Genomic DNA, 18,587 nt, shown 5'->3' with positions numbered 1-18,587 from the left:
TCCATTGAAAGATTAATCACCTTCATCTCATATCACAAGATCCGATCAGGCAACAGCTGTGCTATTACTTAAACAAAGTCAGTCACTGTTTCTGGTTATGTTGGTGGTGGTGGCACAGCCGTGGTTTGCCACAATGAGATAAGGAGAGATTTTCACACAAAATGTTTATGATCTATGAAGGTTTTCAGTGGATAGTAAAATGGAGTAGTTGGTTTAACAGACTTTCCAGTTCTTGTTGACCCTCCACTAAGCCGCCCTCTTGGTTACTGTCGCTCTCTCTGACCAAAGGTGGCTTAATATGTGGAGAAAGCTAAATTTGCAAATTTGTACAACTGATCTGAGACCAGATAAAAATCATACAGACACTGGTCCACGTGTTCCAGAGATTACCCCCTATTGACAGACAATTGAAATTTTGAAACAGTTATGACAAAAGTCTTGTTTACTGAAATCATGTGACTGGCAGTTTGATTACACCTCCAAATCCACACACTGTAAAAAAAAATGTTGTTTTTTGTTGGTTTAACTTAAAAAAGTAAGTAACCTGGTTGCCTTAAAATTTTGAGTTTATTGAAATTAAAAATTTGAGTTGATACAATGAAGGAAATTTGTTTAATAAATAGAAACTCAAAATATTATTGTATCTGAACCACATACAAAATGTGATAAATCATGAAAATAGCACTATTTGGCATGTTTCTCTTCGTCATCAGAAATAAAACACACACAATTACCCAATATGCTTACAAAACCTTTTAATAATATTTTAATAAAGGTTGTCGAATCTCAAAAAATGTTCATTGTATTAACTCAAAATTTTAATTTCAATGAACTCAAAATTGTAAGGCAACCAGGTAACTTTTTTTTTTTTTTTTTTTTTTTTTTTTTTTACAGTGCAGTTAAACAAATGATTCACAAAGGTCTGATGTTTCACAAAGCAGTGTTTCAATATCGCCTGGAATAATTACCAGAAGATCAAGCTATGATCTGTTAAATAAAATTAAGAGTTAAAAAAAATGAAAAGAAAAGAAAAGAAACATATGCATGGATTAATTATTCACAATGATATCAATAACATGCATTTAGAATATGAGTGTATTTTTTTTAATACCAACTTTAAAGTTAGACTAGTAGTTTATTCAACTACTCTCTGAGGAAGGTTGATTTAACTTAAAAAGGAAGTTTAGGTCTACCTTACAAAAATGTGTTGGCACAACTAACTACGAAAGTTGCGAAAACTAAAAAATGCTTTGCAAATGGTTGCCTTATTTAAAGGCCCACTGAAGTGCCTTGAAACACGCCGCATTATTCAATGTGTTGATGTAATTTCCACTGAAACAGGTAGACAAGATGGGATCCGCTTTTTGCTATTGTGTATCTGGACTGGAGCAGACTGTGTGCGCTGCAACCGCTCAATGATACTAACGTAAAACCAGACTTCATTCGCCTCTATGAAATCATATTTACAGTCTGAATCGCTCCCTATCCCCTATATAGTGCACTATGTGCCTCTCACCATGTAGAATATAGTAAATGTGTAAACAAGGGACCAATTTCAGCCACAGCTTCAGCGTCTATTTATAATGTAGTGGGCGGGGCTATAGATTATAGAAAGCATTTGATTGGACAGGAAATGATGAGATGCTTAAGTGCAGTGATGTCATCAAAATCATTAATCCTTATTGGCAGAAGTGAGAGACTGTAAGATTTGAATGCTTAGATCTTCTAAAAGCAAATTTGCAAACTAGATAATAGATAACAGTAACGTTAACATATTCATACTAAGAGGCAAAAATTTTTTTGATTTTTTTGTTGTTGCATATTTCTGTGAACAGATTTTCAGTGAAAGAGCACAATCTAGTCTGATAAAATGATGGATGGCAACAGCTGCCATGGTAGGGTCAGTCAGTAACCTTTTAAGGTGGGACTTCGTGCAGGGTCAATTGCTTTGCAGTTCTAATACATGACATCAGTATGGAAGTGTTATCTGATCACAGCTTATCTGACAAACTTATCTCTAGTGGCCAGAAATTGATTTGAGGCTGCCCATCCATCTATTCCTTACATCCGTCCTCATGCTGGCATGAGGAGAGCCTACAGGGCCTTCACAGAAGGTCAGCTTGCATCTTCTCCGGCATCTGACTCACAGTCACCTCGCTGTAGGATGTACCGATCAGCACACAGGCAGTCCTTTGAGGCGTGGTCTGTCGACATCGAGGGTCCGCCTCGGTGCAATGAAGACAAGCCCCATGACTGTCTGCCAGGCCATTGGAGAGGCGAGTGGAGTTGCTAGCATCCTTGTTGTAGCGTAGAGATGTTTGCCGTTGAAGATCCTTCTCTCCAGGCACAGGGCTTCCCTTACATGGGCTGGAACAAATTCGTCTGCGAATCTGAGCTGTGTCCCTACTCAGAGATTTACGAAAGTTGGGCTTAAATACCAGGTAGACCACAGGGTTGTAGATGGTGGAGGATTTGGCAAAGATAGCTGCAAAAGCAAAGGCTATAGGCGGGACGTTATCAGCTTCTCCAAATGCCGCCCACATTGCCACAATGGCATAGGGGCTCCATGCGATCAGAAAACCAATGCATACTGCCACAGAGAGCTAGAAGAGAAACAGAAATAACTCATGAGAACATTTTCACATGTCCTGGAGAAAACTTCTAAATGGTCATTATTCATTTGTGGGAAAGGATGTGTCCCTTATCTTTGGTACAGTAGAAATAAACTTGAATTGTCAATAAAACATGAAAACATGTTCAAACATGTATATTTACCCCGTCTTTAGAGCTACCATAACGGACATGTAAACAGGGAAATATATTTGAAGTACTTGTTCATAAAGACTATTGAAAGTGACGGTTCCTCTTCTTTCTTAAACATTTTAATGTACAGTGGGTACGGAAAGTTGATGAGCACCTGTATTGGTTGCATTCAGCCTCTGGAGAAGTATTAGACACAGTAGCTCCCCAAAAAATAAACCACGCAAAGCTAGGTATGATCCATGGTTAAATAATGAGATAAGAGGTCTTAGACAAATTTGTAGGCAGGCAGAAAGAAAGTGGAAGAAAAATAAGCTGCATATTAGTTATGATATTTTGAAGGAAGCACTTAAAATTTTTCAGAGGACCGTAAAAACAGCAAAATCGAAATACTTTGTTGAGCTTATAGAAAAAAATGCTAATAATCCTAAGACATTGTTTAATATTATAAACACAGTGGTAAACCCTCCGATATTAAATGTAGATTCATCTCCATCAATATGTGAGAATTTTCTTAACTCATTTAAAACAAAAATTGAGAATCTTAGAGGGACTATCCCACAGTTGAGTTGTGACTTTTTATTTCCTGTTATACAGACCCCCGTTTTTAATCAGTTTGAACTTATTACACTTCAGCAGTTAGGAGAAATCGTAAGTGGATTAAAACCTACTGGGTCAGTTATTGATATGGTTCTTCCATAGTTTTTGAAAGAAAACTTTGAGGCCATTGGACCTAATATTCTTCAGATTGTAAATAAAAGTTTAGATACAGGGGTTTTTCCTAACATGCTGAAACAGGCCTTTGTGCAACCTATACTAAAAAAAATCTAACTTAGATCCGACTGATTTGATAAATTTTAGACCAGTTTCTCAACTATCTTTTTTGTAATTTTTTTTTTTTAGAAAAAGTGGTGTTTAGCCAACTACATGTCTTTCTAGAACAGAATAAGATTGGTGAACTTTATCAGTCCGGCTTTAGGAAGTATTATTCCACAGAGACAGCCCACATGATTTACTGCTGACTGTGGATGCTGGTGATTCAGCAGTGTTAGTTTTATTAGACCTAACTGCAGCATTTGATACAATAGATCATATGGTGCTGCTTTCACGGCTAGAAGAGTATGGTTGCAGGGCAAACCCTTAAATTGGTTCAAATCATACCTGACTGACAGAAGCATGGCAGTCCAATATGGAGCATATACATCGCGAGCGACATCGCTTATATGTGGTGTGGCTCAAGGCTCCATCCTGGCTCCCACGCTTTTTTCCCTTTACATGCTCCCATTGGGGGATATTTTTAGAAAACACAATATAACATTTTATTGCTATGCAAATGATTTACAAATATACCTACCATTAACTAAAAGAAACAGCCTACAATCCTTGATGTCTTGTCTTTCTGATATTAAAGCATGGCTGGCCTCTAATTTTTTATATCTGAATGAAAGCAAGACAGTGGTTGTAGTGTTCGGTCCCAGAGGATCTAAGGGTGCAGTAGAGTTGAATTTTGGCTCGCTGTCAATGAACGTTAAAGAAGCTGTGAAAAACTTGGGCGTTTTTATTGATAGCTCTATGAATTTAAACAAACAGATAAATTATGTTGTAAGGTCTAGCTTTTTTCATCTGAGAAATTTGGCAAAGATGAAATCTTGCCTGACATTTAAGAGTCTCGAAATTGCAATCCACGCTCTTATATATTCAAGATTGGATTACTGTAATTCTTTATATAAAGGAATTAGTCAAGCCTCTATTACACGGCTGCAGAAGGTCCAAAATTCTGCTGCGCGATTATTAATGAATATTAAAAAACATGAACATATCACTCCGTCGCTAGTCTCTTTACATTGGCTCCCAATACAGTACAGAATTGATTTTAAATTACTTCTACTTGTATATAAATCCCTGCATGGCCTTGCACCATCTTATTTATCAGACCTGTTAATTAAACATCAATCAGGAAGAACTTTGAGATCAACAACTCAAAATTTGCTTAAATTTCCAAGGACTAAATTAAGCCGGAAGGGGGACCGTGCATTTGCTGCAGTAGCACCTAGACTTTGGAATAGCTTACCAATAAATGTCAAGGATTCTGATTCCATACACGTTTTTAAAATACAACTTGAGACACACTTGTTTTCCATGGCGTATCCCTAGTGTTGAAATAGATATTAATACATAGATAGAGAATATTTTCATCATGATTATTAATATGTGTATTGTCATTACTAATATTGTTTTTATTTCTTTTATATATTGATGTTGTAAAGCACATTGGTCAACGTGTGTTGTTTGAATTGTGCTATATAAATAAAGCTGACATTGACATTGACATTCAGACCCCCTTACATTTTTCACTCTTTGTTATATTGCAGCCATTTGCTAAAATTATTAAAGTTCTTTTTTTCCTCATTAATGTACACACATCACCCCATATTGACAGAAACACAGAATTGTTGACATTTTTGCAGTTTTATTAAATAAGAAAAACTGAAATGTCACATGGTCCTAAGTATTCAGACCCTTTGCTCAGTATTTAGTAGAAGCACCCTTTTTGATCTAAAACAGTCATGAATCTTTTTGGGAAAGATGCAACAAGTTTTTCCACACCTGGATTTGGGGATCCTCTGCCATTTCTCCTTGCAGATCCTCTTCAGTTCTGTCAGGTTGGATGGTAAACGTTGGTGGACAGCCATTTTCAGGTCTCTCCAGAGATGCTCAATTGTGTTTAAGTCAGGACTCTGTCTGGACCATTCAAGAACAGTCACGGAGCTGTTGTGAAACCATTCCTTCGTTTTTTTGCAGTCATGCTGTCCATGTAGCTGAAAAACACCCCCACAGCATGATGCTGCCACCACCATGTTTCACTGTTGGGACTGTGTTGGACAGGTGATGAGCAGTGTCTGGTTTTCTCCACACATACTGCTTAGAATTAAGGTCAAAAAGTTCTATATTGGTCTCATCAGACCAGAGAATCTTACTTCTCACCATTTTGAAGTCCTTCAGGTGTTTTTTTTTTTTTTAGCAAACTCCATGCGGGCTTTCATGTGTCTTGCACTGAGGAGAGGCTTCCATCAGGCCACGCTGCCATAAAGCCCCGACTGGTGGAGGGCTGCAGTGATGGTTGACTTTCTACAACTTTCTCCAATCTCCCGACTGCATCTCTGGAGCTCAGCCACAGTGATCTTTGGGTTCTTCTTTACCTCTCTCACCAAGGCTCTTCTCCCCGATAGCTCAGTTTAGCTTTAGGAAGGGTTCTGGTCATCCCAAACCTCTTCCATTTAAGGATTATGGAGGCCACTGTAATCTTAGAAACCTTAAGTGCAGCAGACATTTTTTGTAACCTTGTAATCTGTGCCTTGCCACAATTCTGCCTCTGAGCTCTTCAGGCAGTTCTTTTGACCTCATGATTCTCATTTGCTCTGACATGCACTGTGAGCTGTAGGGTCTTATATAGACAGGTGTGTGGCTTTCCTAACCAAGTCCAATCAGTATAATCAAACACAGCTGGACTCAAATGAAGGTGTAGAACCATCTTAAGGATGATCAGAAGAAATGGACAGCACCTGAGTTAAATATATGAGTGTCACAGCAAAGGGTCTGAATCCTTAGGACCATGTGATATTTCAAGTGTTCTTTTTTAATAAATCTGCAAAAATTTCAACAATTCTGTTTTTCTGCTAATATGGGGTGATGTGTGTACATTAATAAGAAAAAAAAATAACTTAAATGATTTTAGCAAATGGCTGCAATATAACAAAGAGTGAAAAAATGAAGGGGGTCTGTATAATTTCCATACCCACTGTATTTTTTATATAGTTTCTAGTTTTGACAATATCATGTTTCACTCTTTATTAGTCTGTGGTGCTTGCATATTTAAAATATTTAGAATCAAAATATTTTTTTATAGTGACATGTGTTGTATTCCATACTTGGAATTTGTCCTCTGCATTTAACCCATTCATTTTAGTGCACACGTTTGGAGTATAGTGAGTAGTGAACACACACACACACACACACACACACACACACACACACACACACACACACACACACACACACACACACACACACACACACACACACACACACACACACACACAACGCACTCTGCGGCTGCGTGAGAGGACATTACTCTCCAATACCAACAGATGGCAGTATAGTCTGCATTCAGCATTCAAAAATGGAACCTGGAAGAGCTAGAACTGTGGATTAGAGATGCAAGGATCAGCTCTAACATCATTTGAATCTATAATTTAGTTATCCGCACCCGATTGTCACCTTACAATACTAATTCTCAGTGTTAGGCGTGATGATACAGTAACATATTATACTGAAAGTTTTTTTCACCACTAGGGGTCACTAACCTCTTTAAAACAATAACCGAGGCGTAGATTGATGACGCAGTGAATGAGCGTGGAGTCATGGAACTTGTCATCATACGGATGGACTAATGTTGATGGGGAAATAATGTTTATGGATGAGCGAATGCATTTGTTTTTTAGCATGACTGTGGTATGAAGCAAAGCACGATTACTAATAAGAGATATCAGTGCCACACACGTGAGTCTTGGGGAAAATAAAAAAATGAGGACATTTCATTCTACTGAACTACCCGCAGGTACTGAATTACTACTCATGCAGGTCAGTTTATTTGACGAATTAAAATTGTAAAAAGGAAACGCAATGCTGTTTCACATGGACTACGCTATCTTAACTGCATTTGAGAGTGTTGAACGTTATAATGTTATTCTGTGTGTTAGTTTGTTGGCTGTATGAGACTAGCACTAAGATACATCATACTGAAGATCAGTGTTGGGGATACCATTACAAAGTAACGGATTACAGTAAAGATATTACTTTTTTGAGTAACGAAGTTAAGTAAAGAATTACACTAAAAATATCGGTAACTACACTACTTTACTAGACTATAGGAATGCGCTTTCGTGCGTTACCCAAGTCGTGTTTGCCTGTGTGTGAAGTTTTGATCTGTTGAAGTGCTCCGTGCATGTGCTGCGTGTGTGCTTGCCTGGGCACCGTTGCCATAAAGACCGATTTGTGTGATGTAGCTCCTGGTGCGAGGAGAGAGGGAGACGAGGATATGAGGGTTTGGCCAGTGGCGATATTCACATTACTTTAAATTTAAATAAACATTTTCACTTTTCGTCAATTGATTATTTAGAAAGAAAACAGAATGGAAGCCTACATGTCAATATAGCAATGAATGCATACTTAAAGGGTTAGTTCACCCAAAAATGTAATTTATGTCATTATTTCCTCACCCTAATGTCATTCCACCCCCTTAAAACCTCCGTTCATCTTCAAGAACACAGTTTAAGATATTTTATATTTAGTCCGAGAGCGTATCTAAGTGTATGCACACTATACTGTCCATGTCCAGAAAGAGAATAAAAACATCATCAAAGTAGTCCATATGTGACGTCCGTTCCCTTTCGGGGAACTCGAGTTGCGTCGAAACGCTGTGAGAACGCCTCTGCGTTAATGCGTCGTGAAGCGCGTGTAGAACCATTCCATCGGAAGATCGATCGATCGTCGGTGTAATGACGTCATCGACCGGAAGCTATAAAGCGTCCGTGAAAACCAACAGGAACCAGCTTCTGTGCCTTCAGCAAGCGATCTGTGTAAACCTGTCTGTCTATTTGGTGTTTTTGTCTATCTATATAGAAGATTTTTCCACCCTTTGGTGAAATATTTCAGTATATTTACAAAAAAAGAGAAAATAGATCGATATGGCGAGTGAAAGCAAGCAGTTTAAGAGGTGCGTTCATCCCTGCCCACGTTACATCACGGGTGGGGATACACAAGTCAGTTGTTCCCTGCCGGTTCGCCGCTTCAGGGCACTGTGCTTGCTGTTCAAAGTACACCAGAGGCCAGCCTCGAGAGGCTGGTTCCCTTAGTAGATTTTCTAGATGACTGGAAACGTCTGTCAAATATATCTCGTTGGGTCCTGCAGATAGTCGAAAGGGGATACGCCATTCAATTCAAGAGGCGGCCACCTCCTTTCAGCGGTGTCCTACCCATAGAGGTGGGCCCGGAGCAGGCTCTGGTAATGGCACAGGAAGTAGAGACACTCCTGCGAAAGGGGGCTATAGAGAGGGTTCCTCCTCCCAGCAGGGAGTCTGGGTTTTACAGCCTTTACTTCATCGTGCCGAAGAAGGATGGGGGCTTACGCCCGATATTAGATCTGCGCCTATTAAATCGCTCAGTGGCCAAGCTCAAGTTCAAGATGCTCACACTCAGACAGATTGTATCGCAGATCAAATCGGAGGATTGGTTTGTCACCATAGACCTCAAAGATGCGTATTTTCATGTCTCCATCCTTCGACATCACAGGAAGTTTCTGAGGTTTGCCTTCGGGGGAGAGGCATACCAATATCGAGTACTTCCCTTCGGTCTAGCACTGTCACCCCGCACATTCACCAAGTGTGTGGATGCAGCTCTGGCGCCGTTGCGTCTGCAGGGCATCCGCATACTGAATTACACCGACGACTGGTTGATCCTAGCTCATACCGAACAGATGGCGGTTCAGCATCGAGATGCTGTTCTCGCAGACATGTCGAAATTGGGGTTGAGGCTGAACGCCAAGAAGAGTGTGCTTTCTCCGGCTCAGAGAACCACTTTTTTAGGTGTGAACTGGGATTCGGTAATTATGCGGGCGCAATTATCGCCAACACGCATAGCATCAATCCTGGCAGCAGTCAAAGAACCGAAGCTAGACCGGGCCGTCACTGTGAAGCAGTTCCAGAAACTGTTAGGTCTCATGGCAGCAGCGTCCAACGTGATACCTTTTGGCCTGCTGAACATGAGGCCGCTACAGTGGTGGCTCAGAACAAAAGGGTTCTCCCCGAGGGGAAACCCGCTCCGCACGATCAAAGTAACGCGGGAATGCCTACGTGCTCTGGTCATGTGGAAAAACCCTGGGTTTCTGTCCCAGGGGCCCGTGTTGGGGGCTTATGTTCATCGCGTAATGCTAACGACAGACGCCTCCCTCATGGGTTGGGGTGCGACCATGAGTGGCCGTTCATCCCAGGGTCTGTGGCAGGAACATCAGCGGCATTGGCACATAAATCGGCTAGAGATGCTCGCTGTGTTTCTTGCATTGAAACAGTTTCTGCCCGACCTCAGGGGCCATCATGTATTAGTCAGGACAGACAACACGTCGGTGGTCGCCTATATAAATCATCAGGGGGGTCTGAGGTCCCGTCCTTTATACAAATTGGCACGTCAGATCCTCCTGTGGGCCCAAGGGAAACTGCTGTCCATCAGAGCAGTTTATATCCCAGGGGTCCTAAATCAGGAAGCGGACATCCTGTCGAGGCAGGGGCCGAGGCCCGGGGAATGGAGACTCCACCCCGAGGTGATGGAGCTCCTATGGCAAAAATATGGGAAAGCGGAGATAGACCTGTTTGCTTCGGCAGAGAATTCTCACTGTCCTCAGTGGTTCTCTCTGTCGCATCCAGCCCCACTGGGGCTGGATGCCATGGTACAGGAGTGGGCGAGGCTGCCCCTGTACGCATTTCCCCCGATTGTCTTGCTTCCAGGAGTTCTGGAGAGGGTACGCCGGGACGGGGCCCAGGTACTTCTAGTGGCTCTGTTCTGGCCGACCAGAGTATGGTTTTTGGAGCTGATATCTCTCCTGGAAGGCTCTCCGATGGAGATTCCGACCAGGAGGGATCTGCTCTCTCAGGCGGGTGGGAGATTCCTGCACCCACACCCAGAATTGTGGAAACTGTGGGCCTGGCCTCTGAGGGGGCCAGGCTCATAGAGGAAGGTCTCTCGGCCAAGATCCTTCACTCCAGAGCTCCGTCCACGAGGAAGCTGTACGCTCTGAAATGGAAACTTTTCTCAGCATGGTGCAGAGAACGCCAGTGGGACCCAGTTAACTGCCCGGTTGGTACAGTGCTGAATTTCCTGCAGGCAAGGTTCTCGGCAGGGTTGACCCCCTCCACAATAAAGGTGTACGTGGCGGCCCTGGAGGAGGTTTCAAAGAAATTCCTCACCCTAAAAACCATCTTTCTTTTGGCCATTTCATCTCTCAAAAGAATAGGAGATATTCAGTCCTTGTCAGTAGGGCCCTCATGCCTAGAGTTTGCACCTGGTATGGTAAAGGCTTTTCTACATCCCAGACCAGGTTACATCCCCAGGGTTCCTACGAGCTCACGGGGCCCTATCACTCTACAAGCCTTTTGTCCTCCTCCATTTTTGACGTCAGATCAGGGCGTTAGATGCATACGTCCACAGAGCTGCCCTGTGGAGAAAGACTGATCAACTTTTTGTCTGTTTCGGAGCCCAGAAAAAGGGGGCTCCAGTGTCTAAGCAGAGAATGAGCAAGTGGGTGGTCGAGGCCATCTCACTTGCTTATGAGGCGGTCGGGCAGCCGTCTCCACTGGCTGTCCGGGCACACTCTACCAGGGGTATGGCTGCTTCTAAAGCACTTTTGTCGGGGGCTTCCCTCCAAGATATCTGTAATGCGGCAGGCTGGTCTTCGCCGCTAACTTTCGTCAGATTCTACGAGTTAGATTTGGCATCTACCGTTGGGGCGCAGGTGCTTTCGTAGTCGTGTGCGCTACGGCTTCACACATACGAGGCACTTGGTCCCATGGCGATGTGGGTATAAGCGTTCTCACAGCGTTTCGACGCAGCTCGAGTTCCCCGAAAGGGAACGTCTCGGTTACGTATGTAACCCTAGTTCCCTGAGGGAACGAGACGCTGCGTCGCCCGGCCATACTCCCGGCGTGCCCGTGATCACTTACTTCAGGCTTTATCAGAAGCTAGTTCCTGTTTGTTTTCATGGACACTTTATAGCTTCCGGTCGTTGACGTCATCACGCCGACGATCGATCGATCTTCCGATGGAATGGTTCTACACGCGCTTCACGACACATTAACGCAGAGGCGTTCTCACAGCGTTTCGACGCAGCGGCTCGTTCCCTCAGGGAACTAGGGTTACTTACGTAACCGAGACGTTAGTTAATTAGAATCTCTTGAAGCATTGAAAATACATTTTGGTCCAAAAATAACACTTTCTTCACTTTCGCGTTTGTTTTCGAACCTCAAATAAAGATTCAAGCGGTCATGAATCAGTGGATTGATTCATGATTCGGATCACCAATGTCACGTGATTTCAGCAGTTTGGCAGTTTCAATACACTGATTCATGACCGTTTGAATCTTTATTTGAGGTTTGAAAACAAATGTGGAAGAGAAGACAATGCTGAATAAAGTCGTAGTTTTTGCTATTTTTGGCAGTATAGCTTTGTCAGACTAAATATAAAATATCTGTGGAACATTAGGGTGACTCATTAATGACATAAATGACATTGCCAAGAAAACTATCCTCATGAACTGGAAAACTCGTAACAAAATACACATTAACCACTGGAAAAATCTTCTCACCGACTTTATTACAATGGAATACACATCTCTCCCCTATAATCCCTCACCTGAAAGCGACCTCTGCCATCCAACACTTTCTGACCTCTTACAACTCTAAATCCTCTCTCTCTCCGTAACTCCGTCTCCTCCCATCTCTTAATCAATCCACAGGTATTACTGCATAGTTCTAATTATTGTCAATATTGTTTCATTGTTTCATTATTGTTATTGTTATGATTGCTATTATTTATTATTATTTTTATTATTATTGTTGTTTCCATTGTTGTCTTTGCTTTCATCATTGTCATCATCATCATCATCATCATCATCATCATCATCATCATCATCATCATCATCATCATCAACTATTATTATTGCTGTTTTGGAACTTCAAACCTGGTTTTCATTGTCACCACTACTACTATAGTAAAATCGATTGATTATTTCTAATTTTCCCCCTAATCTTTTCATGTGTTTTTAATGCACCACAATGTAGAAGAGAAATGTGTGTATGTGTGTATATTTAAATTGAAAAACCTCATAAACACTAAGGCAGGTAGGACAGGCGAGAAATGGTTTCTCTAGGACAGCATCTCTGTCCTAAGTTGAGACACTCGCACAATGTCCCCCTTCTTTTAATGCACCTTAGACACAACACACAACATAAAAATAAAATAAAAAGTATAGGGACTGAAAAGATGTGGGGGGAGGATTATCTTATATTATTATTATACTATGTAAAATTTATTGATCCATTGAAAGTGGTGACAATGATAAATATTACATAAAAAAAAAAAAGGGGACACTGATTATTACAATGATGATGAGAAGTGATGGTAGTGATAATATAATAAATAGTAAATGTGTAACTTTGCTTATGAATACACACCCACACCTACACTCACCCACACAAACCTTATACATGAACACACTTTTATTTCACTTCTAGAATTATGTAATTACTCGATTGTCAATTACTGCACTATTGTGGTTTGTATGTCTGTATGTCAATAAAAAAATAAAATAAAATAAAATAAAAAAAAAGACATAAATTTCATTTTTGGGTGAACTTACCCTTTAATTGCGTGGAGAGGCAATTAAATGCCACACAGGATGTTTTTTTTAAAATTCCATTGCCATTTCTTTTGTTTTTAATTTAAACATTTAAACATCTCTTCCATACTTTTGCATAGTATTGTGCATGACGCGGCTTTATATACATGGCACTCAAGTAAAAAAACAAAACAAAAAACGAAAAAAGCTTCCTGTGTGAATGACGCTAAACTGATTAAGAGATTTTTATTTCAGTGCTTTTATTTAAACAGTCAGCTTGCCTCGTACATTCAGTTTACAGCATCAACAACAAGCCAAAGAGGGCAAGGTTTCAACTGAACTATGCTTTGCATTTTAAACGCTTCTACATTATTTTCTAGCTCTGTCCATGTAATAATAAATGCACGTTCTTAAATGAGCTAGTTTCCAACTTTGTCTGCAGGATTTGGCCTTAAATCACATTCATTCTCTCTCTTAAACACAAAGTAACATTTATTTTTATATTTTTCATTGACCACTTAAAAAGCTGGTTTTGTTCTCACGAGAAGAGTTTTGTTCTCGTTTCCCAAAGCCTGTGTTTTGAAACTTGTGGTTTGTCATTTTAAAATGACCCCATTATAGCCTCCTTTATCCTGTTGTTTGTGGATTTTATATGAGGCATATTTCTTTGTGCAGACGGAGATATTGTTCTTTCATATGGTTTTACATGCCATTTCGTAAACATTTATACACTAAACACTATGCTGACAGGTTAAGTGATGATATGGCTATGATGTTTGTCCATGTATCTACTCTAAATTAAGAAACAGGAATAAGTAATGAAGTTACTTTTCAAATGCAGTAACTAGGAAAGTAATCTCATTACAATTTACAGAAGTAACTAGTAACTATTGCTTGAGTAACTACCCCAACACTGCTGATGATATTGTAATATTTCATTGTGTTGATCTCGATTCATTTTATGGACATTTGCTCACCTGTCTAATAAAGCATATGCAAGAATAGCATCTCTGTCAAGTCGAAGTTTGTTTGCGACGCTCTCGCCATCTCAAACTTTTTATTTCTCATTTTGTTCCAAAATTTGCTTGCCATGGTTCATAATGTTTGAACGAAACTACATCAGCGTGCCGCTAGACCAGCGTTTCTCAAAGTGTGGGGCGCGCCCCACTGGTGGGGAATAGAGACATGACAAGTGGGGCACGACAAACGGGAGGAAATGTGTTAATTTTTTGTGCCCATCTCTATTAACCTTTTGAGCGGTCCCACATGGGATTTTTATTTCTATGCCCCTGAGAGTACGGACCCACATATGGGATTTAGAATGTTTAGTGACGTGACATAACTGTCAGATTCAAACGGTGGGACGCGCTTCGGCTGGCACTGAGCCAGATGCATACGCGCTCAGCTCTTGACATACGTCATGCAGTGTTTTCAACCGCATACTGTTTATTTTAGGTTTAATTGAATAGGTAACATTTAAATACACAAGTACTAGTAAAACAATACATTTAGAGTTTGTAGAATACACACTGGTGTCTTTGGAAGCAGCAATAACAATCCATTCAAATATAATTGGCCGAAAAGTTTTATTCATATGAGATACACATAGTGTAAGTAACTATAAAGTTTGCTCGATTCTTCTCCCAGTTCACCGGTCACTTACTTATTCCAGGAGAAGCTGATAAATATACGTACTGCAAATCCGATTGACAGGACTCTGAACTGCGGTGCATTTGTTCAAACGTGGCAGCGCCCATCTCACATTATAGATATTATCAAAATCAAGATCATTTATAAAGGGTTTTAAATGGCAAAACACACCTACAATTGGATTATTAGACAGTTGATGACATGGTAAGCAAGTATGTCAATATTTTGAATAAAAAATAAAAAAACGTAATAAAAGCGATACATCTGTCATTCAGCGCTTTTTTGATTGTGGTGAGTCACGTGATAAACATGACGCGTTGCCATAGAAACATTAAGATGAAACGTTCTAAAATAACGTTGCCTTAAAAAAACTCAGCTAAAATATTTTGACTGTACACATGAAAGTTTTAAATGTGATGTTAATCAAATAAATGTTAACAGGCAAACTTAAACCCTAGATAATTACCATTTTGTTGGGTGATTGGGGACAGGTGGGGCTCGTGGCCCTTCCCTACCTCCAAAGTGGGGAATGGCAGAAAAAGTTTGAGAAACACTGCGCTAGACGTTACGCAGTTTTCCACATCTGTTGCCATGGTTTCTATGGCAGTAAAAGCAGAAACTGAGGGTAGCACGGATATGACGGCATTGACAGGCGACTCTCTCACACATCCCGGTTCCTTTTTTTAAAATCGTAGTTTTCTCACAATTTACAAATAGTTGGAAACATTTGGAATATTGTAAGTACTCAACTGAACAAAATATATACTGTAACACTGGCTAAATGTTTTTTGGATATTTTACTGCAAAAATCCTACATAGTGCACCTTCAAGTAGCCTACTTTTAAAATAATATTTATTTAAAGTAAAAGTTCTTATTTCTCAAAATGAAATTATCTTAATAGCCTAAACACAGGCTTTACTTTTCCAACTAAAATTGGAATGCCATTGTTTTCTGCAACTTACAGAAAACACACGCAATAAATGAAATTAGTTCAGCTCAAGATATATAGTTTATTATCATATACAAAACTTTTCAGCTGTCTATCACTGTATTTTTTTCCCTTACGTTTGTTTTGTTTTTAATTCTCCTTCTTGAAATTTCTCTTTGATCTGTTTTGCCTCAATTTCTGCTTAAACAAGTGGATCCCGCCTTAACAAGAGTCTGCATATTAGTTCCTAAATTAAGGTTTAAACATTAATATTTAATTATTATTAACATAATATTTCATATCATCATGTTGGAAAATGCTTAATAATGATTAAGAACAATTTCTGTTTAGCTTGTGATTATTTTTAGTTAAAGCTGTTAAGTTATAAAGCAATATCTAATGTAGTTCCCTTTCGAGAGAGGTTCCTCGTAATACGTATGGGAAAAACTCCTTTTCTCGAGAATGTGAAGCAAAATTTTATTAATAAAGGTAAAGGTATGTAAAGCGCAGTGAGCTGCACGGCCATAGCCCAGCACGAGGAGCGCTCTGATTGGCCGGGCCGCGGCAACTGCAGGAACCTATGGTGAGGCGGCTGAGAGGAACGAACCAATGGGGGGCGTTCCAGAAGCCCGCCGAAAAAGGTGCTTATATTTGCATACAGGAGGCTATATGAGACCCTAATTCGCCATAGGTGTCAGATTTTATCTCCTTCAGCGATACCTTCGCTGATCTCCGGAAGAAGCACCGCCGTTGAAAAGGCACCAGCGGAACCTGCAGCTGAGGACGACGGACTCCCTCTCCGCCTTCTCTGCCGTTCCAGCTACGCCATCCGGCGTTATATATCCTTTAAACTGTGTCTATGTTGAGTGTTGTATGTGTTGTGTGTGTGTTGCCGCTGCAACGGCACTTCTAGAGCTTACAGGCTTGTTCTATTCGAGGACTCTCTCGTTCCGCCGCGTCGTTAAGCGCCGCGGAAAGACGGAGCTCTTCTCACTCTCCCTCTGCTCTCGTCCCGTCGCGCTGAATAGCGCCGCGGAAAGAGAGAATGTTAGAGGACATGAGCACACTCAAGCCGAAGCTCTCTTCACTCTGCCGCCGCCGCGGCTCTTCTTCCGCCGCTGCCGCAGAGTTGTCCTCACTCTTCTCTCGTTCCGTCGCGCTACAGCCGCGGACAGAAAATACTAGAGTGAATAGGCGAACTCGAGCCGAAGCTCTCGTCACTATACCGTCGCGCTGAGGAGGCGCCGCGGACAGACGGAGCTTTTCCTCACTCTTCCTCTTCTCTAGTTCAGTCGCGATATCGCCGCGGACAGAGAATACTAGAGTGAATAAACTAACTCGAGCCGAAGCTCTCGCCGTGCTGAAGAAGCGCCGCGGACAGAGTTTTTCCTCACGCTTCCAATTCTCGTTCAGTCGCGCTGTCGCCGCGGACAGAGAATACTAGAGTGAATAAACAAACTCGAGCCGAAGCTCTCGCCGTGCTAGAAGCGTCGCGGACAGAGTTTTTCCTCACGCTTCCAATTCTCTCCCTCTGTCGCTCTATCGCCGCGGACAGAGAATACTAGAGTGAATAAACAAACTCGAGCCGAAGCTCTCGCCGTGCTAGAAGCGCCGCGGACAGAGTTTTTCCTCACGCTTCCAATTCTCTCGTTCTGTCGCTCTATCGCCGCGGACAGAGAATACTAGAGTGAATAAACTAACTCGAGCCGAGCTCATTCTACTGCCGTCGTGCTGAAGCGCTGCGGACAGAGAATACTAGAGTAAGTTAGACGAGCGAGCTCGGGCTGTTGGGCATGTCAAGAACAATGTCGCTGCAGCTCTCGCTTACTGCCAAGGAAGTTGTAATGGCTGCCTTGTCATGATAGCGCGCGCGCCCCTTCCACAGCGCGTTGCTGACTAGAGCGCGACTTACGTCATAGCACGCGCTCACTGTCAGAGCATAAGGGCATCGGAAAATGGCTGCCAAGCTAAGCCCTTTTTTCACTCTATCACTTCCAGTCCCCTTTATTCAGGCGGCTGGAAAGGTTTTTACACTGTAGACAAAGTGTCCACTACACAGTGTGCACCCCTACATAAGCACTGTTAATTCAGCCTCACAAAATCACAAATAAATCCCGCCGCGGCCGAATTACACCATATAAAGTCAACTAGCCTTATTGCAGTCAACTAGCCTGTGGTCAAACACGCTTGTCTGCATGCGCGCTTTCAGTCTAGACTAGAACACTTTTAAAGGAGAGAGCGGCGGAAACAGTACACCCGACGCTAGCGAGTCAGGTTTTTACTGTCGCTAATTCCTCATGCCGAAAATGGATGGCGGTCTCAGGCCCATTTTCCAGGCATCTGAACAAAGCACTTATGACACGCTCGTTTCAAGGTGCTGACGGTGAAACAAATCCTCGCGCACATTCGCCCCGGGGATTGGGTTTTCTCAATAGATCTGAAAAACGCATACTTCACGTTACGATAACCCCCTCTACAGGCCATTCTTGAGATTCGCCTTCGAGGGGCAGGCTTATCAGTACAGTCATTGTCATAGACTCAAGACTCAACGAGCGTCTTACGGCATAAGAACCACCACGTCTTGATAACGTACATAAAATCGCTAGGGCAGCCGAGATCAGACTCTCTTCACTGAGCTCCCTAAGGGCGGCTTACGTGCCAGGTATTCTGAATCAGGGTCCGGACATGTTATCCAGAGGACCCATGTCCCCAGGGGGATGGTCCCTTTACCCGCAAACGATTCAGCTCACACAGCACACGCTGCCCAATATTTTTTCTGCAAACGCAGGGATGCCCTGGCCCAT

The 18,587-nt window shown here is 41.7% G+C and overlaps 1 protein-coding gene across 1 annotated transcript in view; it reads right to left on the bottom strand.

Moving 5' to 3' along the window:
* Positions 1 to 899: 899 nt before the first annotated feature.
* The window catches only part of opn7d (opsin 7, group member d), a 155,482-nt gene continuing 137,794 nt past the window's right edge, over positions 900 to 18,587 (bottom strand). Inside the window, exon 8 of the mRNA XM_067413072.1 lies at positions 900 to 2,603. Coding sequence (XP_067269173.1) covers positions 2,106 to 2,603 — 498 coding nt within the window. The 3' untranslated portion in view covers positions 900 to 2,105. The remainder of the gene's footprint in view (positions 2,604 to 18,587) is intronic.

The sequence above is a fragment of the Pseudorasbora parva genome, chromosome 13 (assembly GCF_024679245.1).
Source record: "Pseudorasbora parva isolate DD20220531a chromosome 13, ASM2467924v1, whole genome shotgun sequence".
Taxonomy (NCBI): domain Eukaryota; kingdom Metazoa; phylum Chordata; class Actinopteri; order Cypriniformes; family Gobionidae; genus Pseudorasbora; species Pseudorasbora parva.
This window is presented reverse-complemented; position numbering and strand designations above follow the sequence as displayed.